This window comes from Zalophus californianus, chromosome 4 (genome assembly GCF_009762305.2).
Source record: "Zalophus californianus isolate mZalCal1 chromosome 4, mZalCal1.pri.v2, whole genome shotgun sequence".
Classification (NCBI taxonomy): Eukaryota; Metazoa; Chordata; class Mammalia; order Carnivora; family Otariidae; genus Zalophus; species Zalophus californianus.
The window spans coordinates 8063812-8090505 of record NC_045598.1 but is presented as its reverse complement, the minus strand read 5'-3'; the positions used below and the strand labels follow the sequence as shown (position 1 = coordinate 8090505).

Genomic DNA, 26694 nt, shown 5'->3' with positions numbered 1-26694 from the left:
CGCCAAATGGAGAGGCTCACCTGAGCCTTGGTGTCCAGAGTTTTTACTAGAGTTCGGTCATGTGGCCGTGGCTGACCATCTGCCTGGCTGACCTTAGTCTCTAGCCCTCCGAAGGTTGAGGTAACACCACATGGTCCATAAATCACGTCAGGAGGATAGGCCATCTGGTGTGGCCCAAGGCCTCCAGGTAAACAAAGGTACTTTATCAGGCGAAATATTTTCCAAGGGCTTAGAATTTGCCTCCTGGGAGCTGGGGACAAAGGGCCAAAACTTTCCATAGGCAAGGTTAGTCCTTTACTGCACATCTGCCCATTTTGCAGAAGAGGGAGTAGAGTCTTGGAGATGCTAAATGACTTGCCTGGGCCTTGTGGCTAGATCCAGAATCTGACCCCTGACATCCCAACTCTAGGAGCTCATGCATCTTGTGTTCTTCCCGGCAGCTAATGTCTCTGTTGAGAGAGATGTTAACCCAGGAGATGAGATTTTTTTTCCATCTTCCCATTTCTCTGGTTGTCAGAGAAGTCATGTCTAGAGTACATTGAATTCAAGGTCTCTATCAACTCTGTGCTATTAGGGAGGCATGGATAGGGACCTGTTTGGGAAACTGTCACATCCAACAAGATTCTACTTACTGTGGCCAAACTATCACACTTGATATTGTTGCCTCAGTGTGATTACAGGAAACTCCAGCACACTTGGGATGAAAACACGTATTTAACACATATTTATCAGGGGTCCGGGGATGCCAGGCACGTAGCACTGGGGGTGCTACGGTGAGCGAGTTAGACATAGTCTGAGCCCTTCCATGGAGCTTATCAGTTATGCGTTGTGGGAAGAAGAGAAACAGAAAAATCCCCATAAATTACTTCCAGCATTCCTCTTTTTTGGGCATGCTAGGACCCAGCCACAGCCATTTCCTCGTCAAATATTTACTGAACAGCTACTAAGTACACAGGAGCAGAGTGAGGACAGACAGATATGGCCCTTGCCCTCCTCGAGCTCATCCTCACTTGAGTGGGAGACAAGCTTATCTGCACTTCTCTTCACTCAAGTGGAAGAAATATACAGAAATCTTTGTGAGCCGCCAGATAAGAGAGTTCCCAACGGTGATATGAACCCGGAAGGAAACAAACACAAGGCCAGGGTAGAGAATAGGTGGAGGTGGCCAGGGAGGGTATTCCATGCGGGAAACACTGAAGCTGAGACCTGCTACATGAAGAGGAACCAGGCATGTGAAGAATGAGGAACAGTGTTTAGGCAGAGGGAACAGCAGGTGCAGAAGTCCTGAGGTAGAGAAAAGACCAGCTTGGCCAGAATGTAGTGACGAAAGGTTCAGAGAGGTGGGCAGGGCCATGTGGGCTGTGCAAGTGTTTGTATTTTTCCAAGGGTAGTGGGGAGCTGTTGAAGCATTCTCAGAAGAGACTGGCATGATCTCACATTTTCAAGATCCTTCTTGGCTGCCATCTGGAGGCTGGATTGGGATGGGGTGAGCAGAGGTTAGAGTGGGGGGTGCCACCAGGACACTGTGTACTGCCTCTTACCTCTAGCCTGTGCATAGGCTCTGCCCGCTACCTGTAGTCAACTGAGCTGTGAAGCTCCAGGGATGGCCCTGGCTTGCTCCTACTCAACTTTTACCAGTCAAGTGACTGGTAAACACCTTCCTACCCAGGGCCTCTTCATATCTTTTAAACCATACCAGGCTATCCAATGTCTGTGCTGTGCAGATTCAGCTCAGAATCCCCATTTTCCTCTCCTGACTCTCCCAGACAATGGGAGGCTGTGTATAAAGTGATGACCCTGAGGCCTGCTAGATGTAAGACGTACCTACTATCCCAGCAGGAGAGCATTACAATGGGTACAATATTGATTCAGGGTCATGTGTGTTCTAACATTTACTTGATTCCCGACACTCTAATTTGTTTGACTATGTGATGAGCTGGAAAATGATAGTAGGGATATTTGGGCATCTGGTCCTACTGCTCGGTGACCATGGAGAAGTCCTTTTATCTCTGGGTGACAGTAATTGCCAATATAAGAGCTGTCATCTTTAGGCACACCCTCTGGGATAAGCACCCTGTAAAGGCCATAGTAGGTACTCATTCAACTCTCACATCTACAACACCATCATCGCCACCATCACCACCATCATTACCATCATCACCACCATCACCATCATCACCACCATCATCACCATCGTCACCACCATCACCATCATCACCACCATCATCATCACCACCATCACCACCATCACCACCATCATCACCACCATCACCACCATCATCATCACCACCATCATCACCACCACCATCATCATCATCGCCACCATCAGCACCAGCATCTTTTCTTTTTGGGGGAGTAGGGCCAAAAGGGGAGAGAGAGAGAATCTCAAGCAGACTCCACACTGAGCACAGAGCCCAACGTGGGGCTTGATCTCACGACCCTGAGATCGTGACCTGAGCCAAATCAAGAGTCGGATACTCAACCAACTGAGCCAGGCCCCCCAATCATCACCATCATTGCCACCATCACCACCACCATCATCACCATCTTTGCCATCATCATCATCATCATCACCACCATTGTCGTCATACAATCAACTCACAGGAAGAAACTGTAACTAAGCGATCAGTACACAGATACGCATATACACACAGAACAGAGGTGGGATTCAAACGCAGGTGCTCTGACTTTAGTGCTCCACTCTCACCATCAAGTCACATTTCTCCTTATCTCCCCCTGTAAAACCCAGTGGTTCGATGTAATGGCCTCTAGGACATTGCTACTTAAAGTGTGGTCCCTGAACCACATCACCTGGGAGCATCGGCATCACCTGGGAGCTTGTTAGAATCGCTGAATCTTAGGCCCTACCTTGATTCTACTGAATCAGAATCTTTATTTTAAAAAGCCCCCCAGGTGATTTGTAGGCACACTGAAGTTTGAGAAGCCCCACACTAAGACAATTCTTTAATATTCTGTGAACTGTGACCTCTGCATGGAGTAAAGGGTCCCTTCAGGGTTGAGAATATGACTCCTACATGCCCCTTCCTAACCATTCCATTAAAGTAAGGCTGGGAGGAGAAATTCTTCCTTCATTCTCAGATGTACCTTCTTGTTCCACAGATAAGGTCAAGTGCTTCTCAGACTACCCAGCCCTGTGGATCCCCAGGAGCCACATGGAGAGTTTGAGGATGGGAGTGAGCAGAATTCTGCACTTGCCAGGGAGGGAACAGTTGTTGGCTGGGTTGGCCTTTGCCTGGGGAGAGATGCCTGTCTGCATACCTCACCCCAGGACCTTTGTATTGCCTTTCCCCTGCCTGGAATACTCCTCTCCCATTTCTCACTGCCGGTTCCTTCCTGTCACTCACATCTCTGCTCAAAGGCCACCTCCCCGAGAAGCCTTCTCGACTCTCCATCCAACGCAGTCCCTGCCCACCCCCGGTCACAATCTCACCCCATTGGCTTCTTAGCACTCACCACTATTTAAAATGATCTTCTAAATCTTTGGTCTTCTGTGCTCCCCCCACAGAGGGGAGCTCCGTGAGGGCAAGGCCCCACATGTTCCTGATTTATTGCTGTATCTCCAGAACCAAGAACACTGCCTGGTACTTTAGTAGACACTCAATAAATATTTGTTGAATGAATGAACAGCCTGAAACCCGAGAAGAAATGCCCATCCGGCGCTGATGTTCTTCAAAATCTAAATCACCTGGAAAAATAAATGGATGTGGGGCTATAGGGGTGACTTTGACAGACCTGAGGTAGGAAGCCATGTCAGGCTTGGTGAGGGGACAGGTCCCCAGACGCAGCAGAAAACGGGCCTTTCAGCAGTGGGCTTGCCAATGAGAGTAGGAAGGGGGTGGGTCACACAGGTCATTCTGGAATCTTCTGGAGGGAACAAGAGTAGAGAGATGTGCAAATTGCCCACTTCTCTCTGTGTCCCCCACCGTGGGCGCCACAGAACAGGCCCTAGAAATTCCTCTTTTGCACAGAAAGAGAGATTGGGGAGAGGGTCTTTTCCATCTCTCTCAGATGCTAGGAAAACCTCCCAGGGCCCCCTTATGGATCTTTTTTTCTTTTTTTTTAAAGATTTTATTTATTTATTTTGACAGAGACACACAGCGAGGAGAGAGGGAACACAAGCAGGGGGAGTGGGAGAGGGAGAAGCCGGCTTCCCGCGGAGCAGGGATCCCGACGTGCGTCTCGATCCCAGGACCCTGGGATCATGACCTGAGCCGAAGGCAGACGTTCAACGACCGAGCCACCCAGGCGCCGCGCCCCCCCTTTATGGATCTTTAAGGAAGTCCTTAAAGCACTTTCGGGGACTGGGGGAGCCTAAATCTGTCCTGGGAGGGTCAGCTGCCCGATGGCCAGGCAACCTGCGAAGCCACGGGAGCGGCATTTATGTATTAAAAGGCCACTTTTCGGGGAGAAATGCTGTGGATACATTAAGCTGTCGCCTGTTCTTTGGAGAGCCATTATTAATGGAAAACAATAGATTAATAGTTTTAAAACGCTTGTTCAATAAGTAATTTTTATGGCTCTGGATAGAGCCCATTAAACATTTCTGTGTGTTATTATAAAGAAGTTTTAAGCGTAAAATCATAAAGTCAATAATCAGAGAATTAGTCACAGCGGCCAGCCACAGGCCATTAGTTTTAGGCGCTGTCAGAGACACCTGTGGCTTTCGCTGGAGAGTTTTCTTTCCACGGCAGTGCCAGGTGGAGACACAGGCGTGATGGTACCTGGTGCCTTCCATAAACTTGAGGGGACAGCAAGCAGGTGTGAGCAGCGGGATGCCAGGCAAATATTTACAAAGTGCAAACGTGAATGCAAAACTAAAACGATCCAGGTCAATTTGCACATCCAGGCTTAGACACTTTATTTCCCCAGTGATCTCCCACCTCCCGGAGCCTCCCTCTGCCAGAGGCGCGGCCTTGATCTCTTGCTAAAGATAGAGGTGGAAGCTGCATGCTTTTAAAAGGAACGCATGTCGCCAGAGAATACCCCACATAAAGGCTTCCGGGGCTGTTTTCTGAAATAGTGTATTCATCTCCCACCAAATGCACAATGGCGTCAAGGATGTGAAAGTGAAACTGTGAGCTTTTAAAAAGCAGCCTGAAAACAAAATCATGACAAAAGCAAATACAAGATAGTTATGGAAACTAGAGAAAGTCCAAAGAAGACAATAAAGATCGCTCTGCCCAGAGCTCTCCCTCTTTCGGCTTCACTCGTTCAACAAATATTTATCGAGAGCCCTCTATACGCCGAACACTGCTCTCGGAGCTAGGGATGCAGCGACGAACAAAACCGACACTCCTGGCCCATGGAGCTACATTTGGGAGTGGGGAGACAAGCAACAGACATAATAAATAAGTAAATTAGACAGCAGGTTACAAGCATAAGGGTTACAGAAAAAGGAAACGGCATTCATAGGATAAAGGCAAGAAAAGGGCAGGCCTCATTGAGAAGGTGACGTTTGCACAGAGACTTGAGGGGGGTTGGAGGAGTGAGCCATGCGGGTATCTAAGAGAAGGCAGCTCCAGGCAGAGGACTCGGTCAGTGCAAAGGCCCTGAGGCAGGAGTGTGCCTGGCATGCTTGAGAAAGAGCAGGGAGGCCAGTGTGGCTGGGGCAGAAGGAGGGAGGCGAGGAACTGGGAACGGAGGTCAGGGAGGTGAGGGGTGAATCATGTGCGGCCTTCTAGGGCTTTGGCTTTTCCTCGAAGCGAGAAATGGGGAGGTTTGAGCAGAGGCATGGCATGATCTGACCTAGTGTGGCACAGGATCCAGATGGCTGCTATGTGGAGTACAGACAACCAGGGGCTCGGGGAGGTAAGGAAGGCAGGGGCAGAAACCCAGGTCAGGGACCAGAGTAGGGAGAAGGTGTGAGATTCTAGATATATTTTGAAGGTAGAACCAATAGGATTTCCTGTTGGTGTATACCTTTTCAGCCTTGTCCTATGACTGCTATTTTTCTCTACTCCAGAGCTTCTAGGTTTATATCTGGGTATCTGAGATTTCTGACCTTGTGGAGAAGCAGCCTCTGCAGGTCGACAGGACTGCTAGGTGTGTTAACCCAGCTCGGAGGCTGTCTCCTCCAGGCAGTCTTCCTGATATTGATCACTTCTGTGTGTTAAACCTGCTTCTATCGGTGCACCTGCTGCCCTATGAGTGACGTACCTGCTCACGCAGCCGGGCTCACACAGCCGTCTCTGGCTGGATCTGGCGTGCCTTTGGCGGGCTGGGGGATGGTGGGGGCACACCCACAGTGTTTGCCTTTGGGTCTGGCACCCAGTAGGTGCTTGGTAAGTGCTTAATAACATGAATAAAAGGTGCCACCAGATTCACAGAGGCTGACCGACCTCAGAGCTGATGGAGCATAAGCCCCAGGGCACCTTACTTGCTCTGGTCCCTTATGGGCTCACAGGACTCTGTAATGTTGGCGGAAGACATTTTTGTATTCTTTTTCCTTAAGAGGCCCTTCCCCGAAATTGCACGAGCTTCAGGATCCACACGGCCTGGACCCCGCCCAGGGAAGGAGCAGAGAGGTGGGTTTGGGGGCTGGGTTCCGAGGCCTGGGCTGATGCCGGTCGGCGAGGGAGCTGACTCGCCTTTGAGGGCCAGAGGATGAGGAGCTGCCCTGACGTGGGCAGCCCCTGACAGCCTGGGGGTGGAGGGGGGCTGGTGGCAGCTCCCCGGTGGTCCTGCTGCTTTAATCCCTCGGCCTGGCCTCTGAGAGGGGGCGACCTGCCCCCCAGAGCCCTCATCTTTTCCTCTTCTCCTCACATCCATTTCCTCTCTCCTTCCTTTTTTTGTCCTCCCTTCCCCGCCAAGCCTAGAGTCTCCCCGGAGGGAGCCGTGGTCACAGGGTCGCGGGGGGGGGGGGGGGTTGCAGAAATCACAGGAACTAACCTGTTCCTTCTCTTTCTCTTCCTTTCTTCGGTCGTCTCCTCTTTGACACCCCCCTATTTCCCCACTGCACCCTGTTGGCTTAGTCCCTGACCTACTCTGAGCCTCTTCTTCCTCATCTATATAATGGGAATAAGACAGCCTACTTTAGGAGTCATTTGTAGCGGTCGAAGAAGACAAGGTGTGAACCAACATTTGTCACCTGTCAAAGGATGTTCAGGCATAAACTCTCTTGTTCTGTCTGCCCAGGTCTGACCTTCCTGAAATCTTCAAATGTCCCCAGGACTGAGGGCTTCCTGATGGGGGCTGCGCTGCAGGAGCCCAGAAACTGGACCCAGGTTCCCTGGCCCCACAGCTCTGGTCTCCCGGCCCAGCCCTCTTGCAAGAGACCTGCCCAGCTTCCAGTCGGTTGATGTTAACCATACTTGCTGGAAATAGTCACTGACCTATAATTGCGGCCTATTAACTGTGTTTTTCTTTTCCATTTGCACACATGAATTTTGCCCTACTTCCAGAAAGCAAATTACAGGTTGGAAATCAGAATATTTCAAACAAGGGTGAAAAGGTTGGAGCAGTGAGTCTGCTACATAATGAAGTGTCAGTGATAACATCCAGGCTGGGCCAGGAGAGTGTCCACGGATGTGGGCCCACATCCGTTCAGGTAACAGGCTCTGAGCGCCCAGAGGGACATGGGATGGGGTGTGGGGGTGGACACCCCAGACTGGACTTCTCTGCAAAGGCTGTGGCTCCTGAGCCTCGAGACATGGCCGGGCAGAGAGGTGGCCGCTGGGGGTGCCACGTGGCCTCGCTCTCCCGCAGCTATTCGCGGGCGCTGACAGGGTGCCTGGTCCCACCGGGTTTGTCAGAGCGAGTTGGGAGGGGGTGGGATGGAAGAGTGCGGGCGTGTGAAAGGTCTCTGAGCTAGCTGGTACAGGGGACAGTGGGCGCGCTGGGGTGATCGCTGGCGCCGCAACATTGTGTCGTTGTGTTCCCCCTTGCTAGACTGAAAAAAATGGCGAGTTCGGACGCTCCTTCTCGACCCGGGTAAAGTCAAGGAATTGTAGACTTTTAGCCACAAAAGGACGTCAGGGACAATCCTTCACTGCCTTGCAGGCTCCTTGCAGTCAGGTTTTCTCACGAGTCCTGTGAGCTAAACAAGATGCGGATGGGCGGGTGGTTACAGATGCAAGTGCCAACGGGGGCCAAACCCGCCCCAGAAACGAGTGTGCCAGGCTGAGGAGGCAGTAAAGAATTTTACTTGTGTCTTTCTTTAGCAAATACTTCCATGGCACCCCTACTATGCTGGGCCCTGCTCTAACCGCTTCGCAAATATGAACTCATTTCATCTTCGTAGCAATCCGAGGCAAAGGGTACTGTTATTGTCCCGATTCTACAGGTGATAGAACGGAGCAGAGAGAGGAGAGGGTGTGCGAGGAGCTGGGCCATGAACCAGGCACAGCCTCCCGCCCCGGCCCCCCGCAGAGGGGCAGCCTCCACTCCACCCCAGCCCCTTCCGGCCAGACTTTCTACCTTTTCGTGAGAAACTGGACATCTGGAATTGTATATGAAATCTTCTAATTTTAAAAAGGTGACTTTAGGGCGCCTGGGTGGCTCAGTCGTTAAGCGTCTGCCCTCCGCTCAGGTCATGATCCCAGGGTCCTGGGATCGAGCCCCGCCTCGGGCTCCCTGCTCGGCGGGAGGCCTGCTTCTCCCTCTCCCACTCCCCCTGCTTGTGTTCCCGCTCTCGCTGTGTCTCTCTCTCTGTCAAATAAATAAATAAAATCTTAAAAATAAAAAAAATAAAAAGGTGACTTTAATTTTGCAAACATGGAGTGGCTCAAACAAAACAAAACAATACTGGATTTGGCCTGGGGATGCTGGTGTGGGACAGCCTGCCTGGGAGTAGGGGAAGGAAGATAGGACTGGGGAAGGAAAGTTGAGGGAGGGAAAGGGGGAGGAGAGGAGAGGAGAAAATGGAAGGAGGAGATGGGAGAGAGAAGGCCACCTGTGACTATCGCCGATCATTCAACGAGCATTTATGTAGCACCTGCTCTATGCCAGGCACTGAGCTGCTACTAGGGGAGTAGATTTAAATGGGTTGTGGATCCCTGCCCCAGAAAGAGCTTATAGCTGTGTTCCCATCTGGTCTGAATTTTAACAAAGCGCTGTGGCAGGAGGAACCCCACTTCTGGGAGTGCCCCCAGGATGAAAGACCTGAGCTCCTCTAGCTTGGAAGCCGGGGGCAGATGGGCAGACTGCTCGGATACTCCTCTGCTTCCCAATCTTAAGGAGCAGGGGCTGAGAGGGCACGGCTTTCCCTGCCCACTGTCCTGTTGTTGGTCCTCCTAAGAATCACTGGGCTCTATCTACCCTGTGATCCCCAAGCATTGCCCCCAGGCAATGACCTTTGACATTCCTGGCTGGTCCCTTCTCCCCCCCCCCCCCCCCCCCCCCTTGCCCCCCAGCCCCCCCCCCCCACGCTGGGCCTGTAATTCTGGGAGCTACCGCCAGGGGGACAGTGTGGCCGGTGTCACGCAACACTGGGCCGAGTTACCGAGAAAAGCAGGACCTGCTCCTGGCCCAGGCACCTGCTTTGTCTCCAACGACCTGCCTTAGAAGCCGGGACGCCCAGCATCCTTCACCGAGCGAGGTGCGGGAGCGCTCAGCGGCCCCGCGTCCCAGAACATGGACACAGGGTGGTGGGCAGCTGGCACGAGACAGAAGATGGGTCTCTGCTGCCCTGCCCCCCCACCCCTCTCCCCAACCTGAGAACCTTGTCGAATTGACTGATTCACTCCTGGTGACTTCTGCAGCCGCTGCTTCCCTGCCTGCACCTTGAACTTGCATTAAGTTTTAATTAAAGCCATTTCACCGGCCTTGCCCTTGGCTAAATGCAGCTGTGGGCACAGGGCACATAGATATTTAATACTCTGCCTCTCCCCGCTGAAGGTGCAGGGTGCCCAAGGGTGTACCCGAGCCGTGCCCGCTAGCAGTGATCGGCGCTCTTGCTTAAGTGTGCCCACAGGCCCCGAGCGGGAGGCCGGCAATAACTATTCATTGCCCTGGGTTAAGTGTGCCCAGGGGCACCCGTAAACTCAATGCGGTGATTAGTGATTGCTCCCAGTGAAGGCTGCCCGAGGTCCTGCGGAATGTCCTCGGCCCTAAATATAGCCTCTGCGTGGGGCCTTAAAGGGCACCGTGCTGATCGCTACTTGCCTTCCTTGTTGAAGCGGAATCGGTTCCCTCCTTAAAGGCCAGCCTCCGGGGGCTTCCCTGCCTTATTCTAGGGTGTAGCCGAGGGATGGGGCGTGGGAACAGCAGGACGGCTTTGGTGGGGGCCGGGGGGGGGGATGGCGAATCCTCTTTAGCCTCTCACCACCCCTCGGGCATCCTCCCCATTCCCCAGCCTCTGTGCTGCCCAAGGGAAGGTGGCAGCTCCAAAGACAAGGAGGCAGAGGGGCTTGCGGGTGCCCTGAGCCTGCCTCCGGTGGGGCCCTAGAGCCAAGGGGTAGTAGGGCTGGCGCACCCAGTAGGCTGAGCTGGCTGGGGTCTCCTCCCACCTCCTGCTTTTTTCTTTCTGCTCCTGCAAGCCCCTGTCTGTCCCTCCGGCTGGAGGAGTGGGGGGGCGGGTGGTCTGGGGAGGGTGCCGTTGAGGTGGGTGGGTCCTCGGGGCCTCATCTCTCTGCCTTGTTCTAGTGCAGGGGTCAGTCGGGTGATCTCTAGGGTCTGTGACTCCCCTCCCTGCCTGCCCAGGTCCGAAGCAAATGCAAGGGGGCCGGAGAAAGGAGAGAGAAGTGGGAGAACAGGTGGGTGGGGGGCGAGGACGTGGCTGCAGCAGGAGCTCCAGAACCTTCCTTCTCTGCTCGCGGGGTCACCTTTGTCACCATCTGTGAAATGGGGAGAACGGTGCCCCCCTCGGGGGGGGGTGGCGGGGCTCCCGGGCCGCACAGTGACCAGCCATCCCGGTCGGCCTGGGTCTGCCCTGGTGTGGGCACTTGCAAGTCCCACAGCAGGGGAGCCCCCTAGGTGCCGGGGAAACCGGGATGGGTGGTCACCCCAAGTGTGGTGCCTCTGGTGTGCATGCGCGGGCCATCGGGGCACTCCCTCCACCCCCGACTGCTGGATCTGAAAAGGAAGGAGGAAGAGTGAGGGAGGAAAACAAGACGGGAGGGCCTGGGAGACAACCCTGATGGAAAGTGGGTCCCGGAGCGCGTCTGTGCCACGCATACCCGCTCTCGGCCCACCAGCTGTGCCCGGGACCCCAGCTGCCCCCTTGGCCGGCCCCAGGGCGGCAGCTGAGGCAACGACATTTCTCGGGGTCTGTTGACACTTGAGTCCCAGAACATAAATGATTTTCTCGTCTTAATGAGCAAACAACCCAGCCGGCACCGTTCTCTCGCTGGCCTCCTGCTGGGGTAATTGCCGGCGCTTATGTGCTCAGGCAGAAATGTTTACTCACTCACCTTTGCTCACCGCTTGCCAAGAATTTGTTGCTTCCTCTTTGTACTGCAGTCTCCCTGACACTGCCCCTGGGAAGCGCCACTGGCCAGGTATGTGGGCAGGAGCGACTTTCTGGAAGGCCCTGCCAGGCCCGGTGCTCGGGGACACGCGGAGGCAGAAGGTTTTGACTTCTCTTCTCCTTTGGAGAGGGGCTGGTGGATGGTGCCAACTCTTCTGGGCTCGTGTCTTGGCACCCGAAGCCGGAAGCTTCCCCTGGTGCCCTCCAGGCAGAGGTCTGAGGCCATTTGAGAGGAAATCCGAGGAGGGGTCCCGGCTTTGGGTGGGAGGCTGGGCAGGAGGTCCGTCCCGTGCTGAGATTCTCCGAAAAGTCTCCAGTGCCGAGGAGCTTGATCCCTCTGCAAGGCCACGCGTTTCTTTGGCAGAGCTGTCTGCCCCCACTTCCCTCTGGCTGGTCCCGGGTCGGCCCTCAGCAGCCTCCTGGAAGGAGCTGGGCCCTTCTCCGTTTTACATCCTTTCCAGTATTTGAAGTCAGCGAGCTTTCCCTTCCTCAAGTCTTCCCCTGAATTCCTCATGCCAGTCCTTCTAGCTTAGGGTCTGGGGACTCCCTCCTGTCCCCCTCCCCCTCTCCGGGCACCCACCTAGATTCAAGGCCCCCATCGCCAATGTCCACTAACGCACTGCCGAGGGAGCCGAGAGGAGGACCCCGGGTGCGCCCGGCCAGACGGAGTATGGGCCGGTCTCCTGGTCGGCCCGGCTGGCTGGGGTGACAGCACCCTCATTCTCTCACCCGTGTGCCGCCTAGTGAGTGCACCTACTACGTGCCAAGCGCCCCTGCGAGGCCTCAGCTCCCCTCAAGTGTCCGGTCCGCCTTTCTCCTCGCGTGGCCTGCTGCCCTGCTTCTTGCTCCTGCCCACCCCCTCCTTAGCCCTGTCACCTTCCTGAGTGTCCCCTCAGGGAGCCTTCTCCTTGTCCCCCTAGTGACCACGTCTCTTTGGTCAGACCGTTGATGAGTGTGTCCCGTTTCTTCAGACCCCATGGCTGCTGTCCCTTCGGGGGGAGCTGGGAGCTTTTCTTCAAGAAGCTGGCCTGGTGGGATTCTAGCTGGGCATCGATACCACCCCCATTACCGTCCAAGGCCCAAGGCAAGACCTGCTTCAGAGGCGGGGGGTCATTGCTGAGCTGGGGAGGGGCCCTGTGGCAGGGCACCCCCGGAACCCCCGTTGGGCGCAGCTGCAAGGCCCCAAAGAGCAGTCCGCTGCTCCTCCAGTGCCAATTGTCCACCTGGGACACTGGACAGATTTAGGCAGGCGGCTTCGAAAATTGGGCTCCATTAGCGTAAAGTGCTCCGCATGGCAGATGAGGGGCTCCTGCAATCATGCATTCAGCCCATCCTGATCATGGTGGCAGGAGCATAATTACCATCTCTTTAAATAGCCCAAAGTTGCCGTGGAAGAGAAGACGGCTCACATGACATTTGCTCTGAGCTCGATTCCTGCTAAAAATATCCGGGCTAAATAATATTTCCGGGTTGCGTTGAAGCAGCAGCCCCTGACCTGAGCTCTGTGACACCTGGGGCTCGTCCAGAGGCTAGACACCTAGTCCAGAGGCTAGTCTGGAAGGGCGAGGGGGGTCCCTGTGGAGGGAGTCTGTTTCTGGACGGAGTGGTTCGGAGGCCACAGGGGGACACTTCTGCCTCACCAGGTGCTGAACCCCTCCAAGGAGCTCCTGCCAGTCCGGCTGGTGAACAGCTCTTAGGCCTGTTCTTTAGAAGCTGCTTGCCTACTGGGTAAGGCCCAGGAGCGCCCCTAAGTCCACCCTGTCTGGCTTCACCTCTCGCTCGTTCCATCCCTTCTGTGTCCCTCCCTCCTCTGGGCACCTTCTCCCCAAGGCCCCACTCCACCTCGCCTCTCCATAGCCCCAAACTTGACCTTGCTTCCCTGAATTGCTTGGGACGAAGAGACCTCTGCTGTCCTGGAGGGTATGAGTGTGTACGGAGTCTGGGTTGGGCGTGGTATATAGTTGTAAAGTGGAATCATCTACCGGAGACTTCCAAACCCGGGGTCTTTATACTCCGGGGAGGTCCCAACATGGGCTCCAGGGGGTCTGAGAACAAAGATGGGAGAGGGTCTGCGGCCTTCAGCAGGCCCTCCGGGGCTTCATGGTCCACCAGAGGTTGGGACCCCAATCTAGACCCTGTATGTAACAACTACTTCGTTCAGCCCAGGGTATTAATACAGAGAGGCTTAGAATCTGAAAGAGCACTTCCTACCTCTGGGAAGTTTAAATCCTAAGGAACTCTGTATGCAAAGTTGGGTGGATCAAAGGCTTCACCCCGTGTGCCTCCATCAGAGAGGACTAAGACTTAGCATGTGATAGAATTTTATCATGGAGGGTTTCCTGACAGGGCTCTGGTGATTTTAAGGCATAAGGGATGGCCTCACCAAGCCCCCAAACATCTCTTTCCTTGTTCATGATGCCTGAAACCGTTTATTTGGAGGCAGGTGCTTTCATTTAGCTACTGCAGAACTGGCTTCAAATGCCCCCCAAGAGAAGGCTGACACATGAAACTCTTGCTAAAGTGTAAACAATTGATACGAGCTTTGTTTCTTAAGAGCAGCTTTGGTGAGGATGGGGCGCCAGGCTGGGTCACTAAAGCTAAAGACAGTCTCGGCAGAGACATTTCTGCAGCTTCTGGGGGGCGGTCCTGCTCCTGGCATCTGCTTCCTTATGGGCCTTCACAGATGGCAGGGTACCCTGGATGTTTGGGGATGGCCTTTTCTTCTGCCAGGCAGTGACACCAAGCATCAAGTGATCTCATGTCACCGATCAGGAAGTGTGCTGTGCTGGCCGTGGGCATGGCCCCTGGCTGAGGTCCTGGCACCACCCTTTTGTCCACATACCTGCAAAGCGTGTATTTTTCTTTCTCTCTTTCCTTCTTCCTTCCTTTCCTTTTCTTTCTTTCTTTCTTTCTTTCTTTCTTTCTTTCTTTCTTTCTTCTTCTTTCTTTTCTTTCTTTCTTTCTTTCTTTCTTTCTTTTCTTTCTTTCTTTCTTTCTTCTTTCTTTTCATTCCTTCCTTCCTTCCTTCCTTCCTTCCTTCCTCCTTCCTTCCTTCCTTCCTTCCTTCCTTCCTTCCTTCCTTCCTTCCTTCCTTCCTTCCTTCCTTCCTTCCTTCCTTCCTTTCTTTCTTTCTTTCTTTCTTTCTTTCTTTCTTTCTTTCTTTCTTTCTTTCTTTCTTTCTTCTTTCTTTCTTTCTTTTTCTTTCTTTTTCTTTCTTTTTTTCCAAGTAGGCTCCATGCCCCACGCGGAGCCCAACGCGGGCTTGACCTCACCACCCTGAGTTCAAGACCTGAGCCGAGATCGAGTCAGACACTCAACCGGCTGGGCCACCCAGGTGACCCAAAGTGTGCATATTTCTGTGTCACATATCCTTCCCCATTCCAGGGTCATCCCAGCCAGAGTCGGAGGTCTTGCTTCACATCCCAAAGCAGAGACTGGGTCTGGTCAAAAAAAGGCTCCCACCCGCACCTGCACAGGGACCCGAAACAGGGACCTTGTGGTGATCAGCCACTTGGTGGCCAGGGTGCTCCGGGTTCAGCTCAGTGTCTTGGTGGTGGCGGCAGCTGTCCTAACCCTCGTGGAGGTCCCTTCGAGCCACTGACACCAAGTGGAATCAGAGACGTGGAAGGCAGAACTGTGGGGCCAGCTGAAGATGGATCCTTGCCGCTGATACCCCTGGGGCCTGGCACTCTTGCCAGGGTGGCCCCCTGGGAGGATGACCCTGGGGGACAGGATGCACCCTGCCACGTGCAACTAACTCTTCGTGGCCCCACAGCAATGCCTAGCTGGCTGCAGGACCTCTGCGAGTCACTTAACCTTGTTGAGCCTCACTGTTTTTCATCTGCAACATGGGAATACGGGTACCTGTAGGAAGACCGTAGATGACAGGGGGAGGAGCTTAGCAGAGTTCCTAGCACAAGATGAGCCATTTCCATTTTGATCCGCCCAGCTGTCTGTGTGGGCTCCAGTTCCTCAGGTCGCTTACGAGATGGATCAGGCTCTTTGGCAAAGAGCGCTGCGTGATGCAACTTATTTCTTAATCCAGGACGAATGCTTTTCTAAACACGGTGTGTGTCCTCTGTGCCAGGATGCCGGGATCCATGTCTTGAAAGAGGTTTTCGGCGAAAGCCCGGCTACCAGACAACCTGGTATTCGCAAAACCACCAGGAGCAAAACCCATTGATATACAGCGTAAGGAAATACACATAATTCACAAATGATGTCGATCACTTTCATCTTAGACTTCACAACTGTCCTCAATAGAAGACAGACGCGAAGGAGATTTAATGCAGATGTTAATAGTGCAAGAATGCCCCGTTACCAGGATATGATGTTTCGGTGCTGCATAAAAATGTAATTATATTCAGAACTATATTTAAAGATTAAAAGGGGGACTGCCTACCACATCTAGCCCCAAATTCAGAATTAGAAACAAAGGGAAAAAGCGGGGTGGGGATGAGTTCTAACAGTCTGCTGAGAATGGAAATGTTTCTTGAAAGTTTTTACACATTTTGGCTGTTTTTATTTTAACAGTTTCCTGCAGCATTGACATTGATTTTGGAAAGGGAGGGCTAGATCTTTATCTGACAAATATCCACTAAGCACTTGCCTGAGGGAGGGCCCTTATGAGGCAGGGGAGGGAACAGAGGCCTCCAGCTTCAGCCCTTGCTCTCAAGTGGCGTCCAGTCTCGAAGGGGAGGAAAGAAATGTCCGGAGAGTTATAAAGTTATAAAGGAGGGCAGGCGGGCTTGGGGGGAGATGTCAAGGGCAGATGATCTTTGTCCCAGGCTTTGAAGCGAGGGTGGGTTCTCTATAGGGACATAGTAAATAAAATACAAAAATAGCTCAGCAACAGTAATGAGAACAATTTAGGAAGACTTTTTGGCCTCTCTGGAAAGATTTACATGGGGAAAGAATGTTCTCTTCCTCGTTTTATTAATTTAATATCAGCAGCCAGAATGAATCTCTCCTCTCCCTGGCTCCCAGCACACCTTCCCTGCACCTCCCGTCTCTCTTTCTTTCTTTCCTTCCTTCCTTCCTTCCTTCCTTCCTTCCTTCCTTCCTTCCTTCCTTCCTTCCTTCCTTCCTTCCTTCCTTCTTCTTCCTTCCTTCCTTCCTTCCTTCCTTCCTTCCTTCCTTCCTTCTTCTTCTTTCTTCTTCTTTCTTTCTTTCTTTCTTTCTTTCTTTCTTTCTTTCTTTCTTTTTCTTTCTTTCTTTCTTTCTTTTCTTTCTTTCTTTCTTTCTTTCTTTCTTTCTTTCTTTCTTTCTTTCTCTTCCTTCCTCCCTCCCCCTTCCTTCCTTCCTTTCCTTCTTTCTTTGTTTTCTTTCCTTCTTTCTTTTAAAATATGGAATGCTTCACGAATTTGTGTGTCATCCTTGCTCAGGGGCCTTGCTAATCTCTGTATTGTTGCTTCCAGGTCTTTCTATTCTTGTTAGGGTTATTGGCTCACCCTCCTGTCTCTCCCTCTTGTATGGGAATGCTTTGAGGTCAGGGCTGTGTCTTGTTCAGCATTTTATTCTTCCTGGGACTTATCATACTGCCTTCCCTTGGTAAGCACTTAATAGATGCTTGTCAGACTACATTTTCACCAGGAATTCAAAAAAAAAAAACGTTTTAGACAAAGAACATTTCTCTGTGTAAATATATGACTAATGCGCTGGAATATTTAATGCGCCGGGATTGCCTAAGCACTCTGTGGTTACAGTCTTTTCCATCCCTCCCCCCACCCCCCGCAAAGTGGTTAGAACCTATAGGAGAAATCCTAATTATTTAAGCTCATAGATGTCACGGATAGTGGAAGCAAGGGGCTGTCCAGCTTGGAGAAGAAAAACCAGCAGGATGGTTAAACTGTAGTTGTTTCACATTTTATCAGCACCATACTCTAACCAACTGAGCTAACCAGCCAGCTCTGTTTCACATTTTAAAGCAGAGGTTCTGACCAAAATGCCTCTATGGGTCAGGCAGGGAGTGTAAATGAGTGAGGGGGAGTGAACCGGTGGCCCAAGGGAGGGTGCTGAAGGCCATGGAGAGGACAGGGCGTAGTGGAGATGCCAGTGAGCTGGTGGCCCCCAGACCCCGCCAAATCTTCTGATTTTCCAGGAGAAGCTGGTTACAGAATTTCATCAGTTAATCTAAAATATATTTAAGACCCGCCGCAGGTCGGGGTGCCCGGGAGGCTCTGGCGGTTAAGCGTCTGCCTTCAGCTCAGGTCATGATCTCGGGGTCCTAGGATCGAGCCCCTCCTCCGTGCGGAGTCTGCTTCTCCTTCTCCCCTACCCCTTCATGCTCTCTCAAATAAATAAAATAAAATAAAATAAAATAAAATAAAATAAAATAAATAATAAAATAAAATAGACCCGTTGCAGGCCAAACCAAACATGTCTGAGGCTGTACTTGACCTATGAACCAGAATTGGCAAGCTCTAACTCGGCAGTTCTCAACAGGGGTATGTTTTTGCCTCCCACGGGACATTTAGCAACATCTGGAGACATTCTTGAGGCCACCAGCATCTGGTGGGTCAAGGCTACGGGTGCTGCTAGACATCCCATGGTGCACAGGAGCCCACAGCAAAGAACGATCTGGCCCAGCAGGTCCGTAGTGTCCCAGCAGAGTCTGGTTCTGTGTGATTCTTGGGACTGGGCTGATGTACATGGCCTCAAAGTAGGGAATGGCTTAAAGATGAAATCAGCTGGTGGCATCAAGCAGGGGTAGGAGTTGGGGCCAGTAGGTCCTTACAGAAAATGTACAATCCTGTGATTCGATTTCAAAAATAGATTTTGACACTCACGTATTCTCAACAAGGACTCCAGGTCCAGGGTCTGTGAAATTCTGCCAATGAAGGGAGGTTGTTAACCCAGTGCTTGAATTTGAGCTCCCAAAGCCTCTATTTTCCCATCTGTAGAAGGGGGACATGAGTGGCCCTTTCACTAGGGTGCGGGGAGGATCGTGTCTCTTTGGGAGGAGAACTGACCCCTGCTTCCTTTCTGGAAAATTCTGGAAGGGAGCTGTCTGCTTGAACTGCCGTGCTGAGGACTGCTCCGTCTCCACCGTTCCCAGGAGAGGAGACCATTCCTGCAGGAATTCCATCTGCTGTCTCTCCCCAGTTCCAATCTGCAGGATCAGCTGCCGCGGATGGCCTCTGGGAAGGGCTTTGTCAGAGCTTCGCTCTCGAGCCTTCCGAAGCCCAGTCCATCACCTGGCCTTCCCACCGCAATTTCCTCGGAGGGGCCCCAGCCCCACGAGGCGTTGGTGGACCAGCCAGGCATGAGACCCTTCTCCTTCACCACCATTATTCCCAAGGGAGCCCCACTTTGACCTCCCACCAAGTTTCCTCCTCAAATTCAGAACATTCCCCAGAGAAAGCGGGGGGCCCCCAAGAGTTCCCATCTGAGGGCGGCTCCCTTCGAGCTCTCCTGTCTTGTTCACGGCCCCCGGGGGCCTTGAGAGCCGGCAAAAGGAGGTGGTGGGTAAGGTCAGTGGCTGTGCACGTGGAGAAAGGAAAACCAAGGCGTGCCTCAAAAGCCTTGTGGCCGGAGCCTGGGAGCAGGCCTGGGGCACCAGCTTGAGGGCAGAGCTCCCGAGGGCCATCTCTGGGTTGCCATCCTCGGCATGGCCTAGGCTCACATCCTCCGATTTCTGATGCTTTTTCTCTCCACTGCTCTCCCACTGAAGAAGGGGCTTGGACCATTCCTGCAAATAGCTAAACCTGTAGAAGAAACATGGCCCCTGGGCTCCCCCAGGGAACGTGGAGTTACCCGGGCCCGCCCTGTCCTCAGCTGCACTGTCCTCAGAGTCCATGGGAGCCGTCCAGGCCAGCCCCGGCCCCCTTGTCCGGTCTCCCCAGCCCCCACGGCCTGACCATTCATTTGTTCTCAGATGTCTCCTCTCCTCGGCTGCCTCTCTGGGCGTCCGAACAGTCCGAAGTGTTCCTGGTCTCAAGGCCATCTGTCACCCTGACAGTCTGGGAGCTCTAAGGCCTGAGCAGGGCCCTGCCCAGCCACCCGGAGGGCTCCTCCTGCCGGGAATGTTGTCAGGGGGGACGTGGCTGCCAACTAGCCCAGGCGAGGAGGACCTGGCCGCGCTGGCCAGGAGGTCTGGCCTTTGACGAGGCTCTCGATGACCAGCGTGGATGAAGAGGCACTGGCTTCCTGATGTTCCCCCCACCCCGACCCCCAGATAGCCCCAGGAAACATCCTCCATAATGGAGGCCTCAGGACCATCAGGGAGGAGGGTAAGGGGCACCTAGACCTGCCATCCCAGGACCAAGTCAGGACACGGCGGGGCCAGGACTCATCCTCCTGCTGGGAATGGATATGTCGCAGTCACTGCCCTGCCGTCAGCCCTTCTAAGGTGTGGTGGCAGCAGCTAGGCCCAGCACCCGCCTGAGCCCTCGGGGAGGCACAGGGTAGGCCCAGCAACGGCCAGTCGCAGGCAGCCCCTGACGGCTCTTCTGGAGAGTTCACTGGCCTGCACCTCTAAGGAGCCTGCGGCTTCATCGGAGGGCGGGTAAGAGAGAGCCTGAGGCCTCGAGTCAGCCCCTGGCCAGTGGAGCAGGCTGAGTGGGGGGCCGCGAACATGTCCAGCAAATTCAGAGCCTGTGGGCTCCCGCAGACGTTTTCTGGTCCAGCCTGGCCAAACCCGGAGAGCCTTTCTGCTCAGCAGGGGACACCCTGGCAGGAGCCGACACAGCCTGCAGTGGCAACCTATAACCTGAAAGTTATAGGTCTCCCGAGCTTCAGAACCACGTGGAGGGGCTTCTGAGAGGCCCCCTTGCTGGGGTGAGTCCTGGGAGCACCCCAGGGGATGCCAAGCACAAAGGAGTGGGGAGGACAGTATTCGGGCGTGCCTCCGGCTTGCTGGGACCGCCAGCGTTTGCGTGCTTGCCCACTCCCTGTGATGTGGTGAGGCATCGGGGGCGGAGAGGGGAAAGCGTGCACGCTCTGTAGCCAGGCTGCTGCGGTCTCTCCGCTCTTCGGCTGTGTGCCTTTGGGCAAGGCGCTAACCTCTCTGCGCCTCAGTTTCCTGATCAGGCAAATGGGGGTGAGAATAGTTGGGGCCGTTGAGGGGTAAGCGAGGAAATGTAAAGCCTTCAGCGCAGGGCCCTGCACACAGCGTGTGCTCAGGACGTGTAAGTCATTCTCGTGGTTACCCTGGCAGCTATTCAGGCAAATCAGAACAGCCAAACTGCGGGGCTCCCAGGCCCAGGCAGAGGGGATGCGTGCTCGTTCCGGGAGAGCACAGAAGGCCTTCAGCCACAGCTCAGACATCTCTGGGGGCGCTGGGCGATGACAAGATCCTGCAGTGTGAGATGCCCTCCCCTGGGCCTCCGGGGCCACGACCCTAGGTCTCTCAAGGACCCCATGAGAGGAGAATGGGGAGTGTTGCTGCTTTGTTTTCATGACTCACTACTCTCTGCCTCCGGTTCCCATGGCAGCAGCTGGTACCCCGCTGGCCTGGGCAGCTCCGGTGACCCCTGTTGACCTCCGGGGACACCAGTGCTCCCAGAAGCCCAGCCGTGGCCTGAATGGGAGCAGCACTGGGTGCTTCCCTGGAAGGGGGGCACCCCCACCCGCTCCGGGCCGGCCCATCGCTGGAAGTGGGATTTGAATCGCAGCCAAGGAGAGGAGGCCGTGGGCAACGCCCGGAACGCGAAACAAATAAATAAATAAATAATCAGGGTTGTCTTGGCTGATAAACGGTCTCTACCTCTAGGACGACTTCTCCCGCTGCCTGCCCCCCCTCCTTCCTCCTTCTCCGGGCTGATCCATCCCAGGCAAAAGCTTAATAGCCCCATTTAAGGCTTTTCCTTTTCACCACGGAATTGAGCTGCTCCTGCCATTACGAGGTTTTCAGCTTCTCTCTGAAATCAAATTACTGACTCCATTTAATTTTTTAAAAGCTCGGATGATTTCCCTTCTTGAATCGGAGCCGTGACTCCAAGGCCAACCCCTCCCACACACCCCCCCCCCCCCGCCCTGCCAGGCGGTTCCCCTGCGGGCAACCGCTGCCCAGGGACGGCGGCCCCCATGCCAAGGCAAGCCTGACACCTACAGGGGAAGCCAGCAGGAGGCGGCCAGAGGCCGTGGCGGCTGCCCAGGGCACCTGGCTGGGTGGCCCAGCCTGGGGGAAGAAAGAAGGACTGACCTCCCCTAGGCTGGGATCACCTCACAGGAGCCCATGGTTTTCGGGCTAGAAGATCATGTTCATAGGACGGTGGGGAAGGGGGTTAGAGCCCAGGGCTGATGTTGTGGGCTCACTGCTGCCTGGTTCTCCAGACCCCCAGTTGCCTTCTCAGAGTGCATATCACGGCCCCTGTCACTTGACAAATGTTTACGGAGTGCGTTCTCTGTGCCAGACACTATTGCAGCTCTGGGAAGGGAACCGTAAATTGGACAGAGAAAGTCCCTCGTGTGGGAGCGAAAGTTCTAGTGGGCACGTGTGTGTGTGTGTGTGTGTGTGTGTGTGTGTGTGTGTGTGACGGGGGGTTGGAGATGGACAATAAAGCCACACGTGGACAACTTCAGATGACACCAAAGTGCTCTGAAGAGACCCAAACACGCAACCTGCATGGGGTGTAGGTTGGGGCGGGATGGTCACAGCAATTCCTCTGAAGGGGAAACCAGGAAAGAGTGGGGGGTGGGGTGGGGTGGTGGTGGAGAGGGGCATCCAGACAGAGGGACAGCAAGTGCAAGGGATCTAAGGAGGTTTGGAGGGACAGAAAGAAGGCAATGGAAGCTGGTGGAGTGAACAGGAGAGAGCGGGCACGTGGGAGCCCAGATTTTATTCTGGCTCTAAAACGCTTGCTGGAAAGTGGACATCAGAGGGCAGGAACAGCTGAAAGGGGATGGGGGCGGGAGGCCCTGGCTGAGAGAGGCCAACCCACCCCCCAGGAAGATGACTTAAAGGGCTCCTCTCCAAGGTGCCACTCCCATCCTGTGTCCAGATGACTCAGTGAAGGTGGCTGCAGGTGATGTGTGAGACATGTCACCACGCTGGCCTGTAGTCTCTGTCTCTTTGTTCCCCGCCCCGCCCCCATCTCCCTCCTCCCCTTCTCCATCTTTGCTGAACCACCCCGCTTTGGGACCTCGAGGGCCGGGCCCCCCCCCCTGCCCCCCTCCCCCATGGAGCCAAGAGAGTCCTATAAAGCAGGGCTGACCCTTTACCAAGTCCTCCGCATGTTTAACCACCCTGTGCCCTTGGAGACGAGACAAAGGGAAGGGAGTTAATGAAATCTCCAGCCTTTACCTGGCATAAATGGCTCTCCCCGCAGCAGGCAGCGAGCGGCAAGGCTACGCGGATCTGGGCACGTGGCCCAGCTCGGCGGACGGCGCAGCTGCAAGCAACCACTTTACTCCTCTCCCCTTGCTCCACTCCACACTGACTCAAACCCGGGACAAGCTGCGTTTCATGAGAAAGTGCTCAGGCTTCTGGGGAGTCTCTTGTTTTCCCTCAATGTCCCCAGATCCATGAGTGACCAGGGCTCTGGGTCTCCCAGGGCCTGGGTCGCACCTGTGCCCAATCCCGGGGTGGCGTGGGCACGGGCACAAGTGTTCTCCCTGCTTGGGGGGCCTCCACTCGTCCTGTTGAGACCTTCCAGGTCTGGCAATCATTTCTTTGCGACTGCTGTGTCTGTGATCAGTGAGATCCTGGCAAGGAGTGGCTCTTCCCCTCCAGGTCAGCATCCCATGGGGCAGGATCTCAGACAATCTGGGATTTGGGGTGGTTAGACATTGAGTGACTCCCTCCCCCCCCAGTAGCTTGGATCCCCATCTTTTTCACCCCATCGGGGTCTGTGATGCATTTACTGTCCTTCTGTTCTGTTACACGGAGCAGCCATGGGCCAGTTTCCCTTTTGGGTTTTCCTCCCTGACCAAAAAAGCCAGTTTTCATGCCTTGTGACATCCAGGCTCATTGTTGTTCCCTCATCGAAGGTCTTGAATACCCAGATTTTAGACGCTCCCACGGCAGACTTGTATGACAACGTGCTCTTCCAGCTTTAGCGGCAAGTCTCTGCTGGGTATTTGAATATTACTTAAACTGGAATTGGAGTCATCAACCTCATAATCCTCCAAATTACTGCATAGCCAGTAAGGGCTTTTTCTGGGTGTCCTGTCCAAGCCGTGTGACCTTGAGCAAGTCAGTTCAATCTTTCTGTGCTTCTGTTTCAGGAATAGGCTGAAACAGGGAGCAGGAGTGGATGGTCAGGCAACTTCCACTCATGGGGAGACAAGTCAAGAGTATCCCGTTGTAGGTCTGCAGGCACCCCGCACCCCTGAGAGTCCATCTTCAGAGAGTCCAGCTCAGCCTAGCCCCGGCCACTGCCTGACCTCTCTGCTGCTCATAGGTCTTGTCTCTCTGGCAGTGGGGGCCGCCAGAGACACAGGCCCAGCCACTGGGGGGACAAGATGGGACGATATGGACAGATTGTCACTCCCCAGCAGCTGGCCAGAGTTCACCCTTATCTTGCCCCAAAGGTGACTCCCACCGGCTCCTCATTCCTCTCCCAAGGCTCAGGCTGAGGTGCCCCACATCCCAGATCTCAAAGCCCTCAAAACAATGGTTCTCCAAGTGGGGTCTCCAGACCAGCAACATCAGCATCACCTAAGAAATCGGTTAAAAAAAAAAAAAGCGAATTCTTGGTCTCCATCCCAGACCTACAGATCCCAAAGCACAGAGGCTGGAGACTGGTAATCTGTGTTTTAACAAGCCCTCCAGGTGAATCTGATGCACACAGAAGCTGAGGACCGCTCACTGCTTGGGAAAATCTGTGTCAGCTCTCCCTGCCCCCACCCCAAGTCAGAGAATTCCTCTGCCTCCATAATAATAGCAGTACTTGACATTTCTACAGCTTCTAAGTGCTCAGTGCATCTAGCTCCATCTCTCTGAGGAAGAGAAGAATTGTTCTTCCTATTTTATGGACGACGAAACTGAGGCTCAGGACTTTACCCAAGTTCCCACGGCTAATAGGTGGAAGAACCGCGGCTCAAACACCCGCCTCCTCACTCCAAGGCAAGGGCTCTCTGCTGGACACCTTGGGTTTCCAGGGATCCTCAGACCAAAGGAATAAGCACAAGTCCATCAGCTAGAGAGGAAATTCCCCCTTCCAGCCCCCTCTCCCCAATTTCCAGTTGCAATCCCAGGAGAGAGCATCCGGGAAACATAAATTTTGCCTGGCGGCTGAGAGCTCTGAAAGGAGTCACACGTCAGGGGGATGGGACTTTATTTCTCAATGAAATAGCCTTTTTATGGTTGGAATAAAAGTACCAGCGGGAGCCCAATGCCAGGAAGTAGCAGGCACGTTTGATAAACTCCTTCAGCCAGGGGTGGAGCAGCCGGGGAGGGGGCGGCTGGAGAACGTTCTCCACGTTTCGTTTCCAAGTCCGTGGTTCGCTTCAGGCTAGAGCCGGGAAGATCCGGGGTCCTTCTCGTGAACCCCGCGGCTGGAGAAGGGTCGGCCCTGGACCTCGCGAGTTCCTTCGCTCCGCAGCCGGGTCCTGAGAGCGGGGGCTGCAATGTGGAGAGCGGGCGGCAGGGGGCAGCATAACCCACCGTTCCAGCTAGGGCGGGGGCCGGGCGGGGGGCGCCGCGGGCGCAGCGGGCAGGGGGGGGGTCTCCGAGGCACAGAGGGGGTCAGCTGTAACCCACAACCTGGGACTTCTCCCTCCTCCCCTCAGCCCTTCCCACCCCCAAACCCTTCGCAGCCAGGACTGTTCGTCGTCTTTATTCTCGCTGCAGCCTCTGCTAATCCAAATCATCATGGGGTAGCGGTCATGGCGTGGGGTCTTCTCCATCCCCTTGCCTACCCTCTGGCCAGTTTCTCCAAACTTCTCCGGGCTTGACTTTGGACCCGATTAACCCTTTAGCTTCCTTCTGAGGGGTCTCTTGAGGGGCTCAGAATGCAAGCGTGTGTGTGTGTGTGTGTGTGTGTGTGTGTTGTGAGAGTGTGTGTGTCTGGTGGTTGGGGGACCACAGCCTTCATGGTCACCGGGGGCAGGGGAAAACCCTGAAGGACAAAGAGAAAATGAGGAAACCTCTTCCTTTGAGCATGTGTGTGATTGGCAGGTTTACGGCCTCGGGAAGGTGCGTGGTATTCTGCACAATCAAGTCATTTTTAAAAATAATCTTCCTGCTTAAGTCGTACACGCCGCTAATTGCATTTTAATAAGTCTCTTAAAATCTTGCCATATTTTTTAATATCCTAATATTAGGTAAGTGATTGCGGGGGACACTGGAGGGCACAGGGAGTTTATATAATGGAGGAGGGTGGTAATGAAGATGGGGGTAGTGGTGGCCACCAAGTGGCCTGTGGGGTGTGTGTGTGTGTGTGTGAGAGAGGGGGTGAGTGTTTGTCCATAAGGGAGTGTATATGATGGGTGTGAGTGTGTGTGGCCGTAGCCTGGGCTTTCCCTCTGACCCAGCCCACCCTACCTTCTTTTTCCCAGGATGAGGGTCCTGAGCCCAGACAGGAGTTGGGACTTGGCCAAGGCCATGTAGCAAGAGGGAGACCAATGAGGGGGGGGACTCCGGCCTCAGGCTTGTGCGAGCAGAGTGAGAACCACCTTGTGCCGTCCTGAGCACGGCAGCCTTGCACACACATTGCTTGTTCTACTTTTCCCCTGCTTGGTGACGTGGGGAGGGAAAAGGTGCAGAGTTCCCAAGGGTAGCTCCTTGGGTGTCCCCTGGAGCTGAGACTTGAACTTGCAGTTGCAGCCCCAGGCCTGGGGGAGGCTCTTAACCAGGACTGACCGGGAGCCGGGAGTCTGAGCCGGGGGCGGGGGGGGGGGGGGGGAGGTCCAAGGGTCCAGGGCCAGGGACACGGTGTCGGGAGCAGCAGGGGGCCTGGCAGAGGCAGGCAACCTACCAAGGATGGTAGGTGACTGTGGTCTGTTTGACTCCCGACCCCTCTGTAACCGTAGGGTGGGGTCCCAGGGCCAAGGGCAACAGGGCACCTTCTTCTCAGAGCTCTCCGGGGGGGGTCAGAAGTCTGGGGAGGGCACTGTGAGGTTGTCAGGCCTTGGACCTTGTGAGCGCTGGACTTCTGGAGGCCTCCCAAGACCCCACTGGCCCGGGCCTTCCCCTTCCTCCTCCTTTCTACACGCCCCTGGCCGGGTGGGAGGCACATGTTGAGCGAACTTCTGAACAGGAAGTCAGCATCCAGGTCGTCCCAAGTCCCTTTTCATGTGGTTTCTTTAATCCCCGGGCTGGGTTTCAGAAGGGTTTTACAGTTTCAGTTTTACAAAGCTACGTTCCCTTTAATGTTGGCGTTTTT

The 26694-nt window shown here is 54.2% G+C and overlaps 1 protein-coding gene and 1 pseudogene across 1 annotated transcript; one reads left to right on the top strand and one right to left on the bottom strand.

Annotated features, from left to right (window-relative positions):
- The first annotated feature begins 3035 nt into the window (after positions 1-3035).
- C4H1orf127 (chromosome 4 C1orf127 homolog) lies at positions 3036-24969 on the top strand. Its single transcript, XM_035726962.1, is given in 17 exon segments — positions 3036-3269; positions 7422-7503; positions 7506-7567; positions 12010-12168; positions 12397-12534; positions 13069-13153; positions 14810-14921; positions 18442-18578; positions 19302-19382; positions 19385-19458; positions 19461-19683; positions 19686-19754; positions 19757-19960; positions 19963-20022; positions 22696-22840; positions 23788-23899; positions 24805-24969. Coding segments are annotated over 17 exon segments (2142 nt in total).
- LOC113917461 lies at positions 16765-16838 on the bottom strand (annotated as a pseudogene).
- Positions 24970-26694: the final 1725 nt, after the last annotated feature.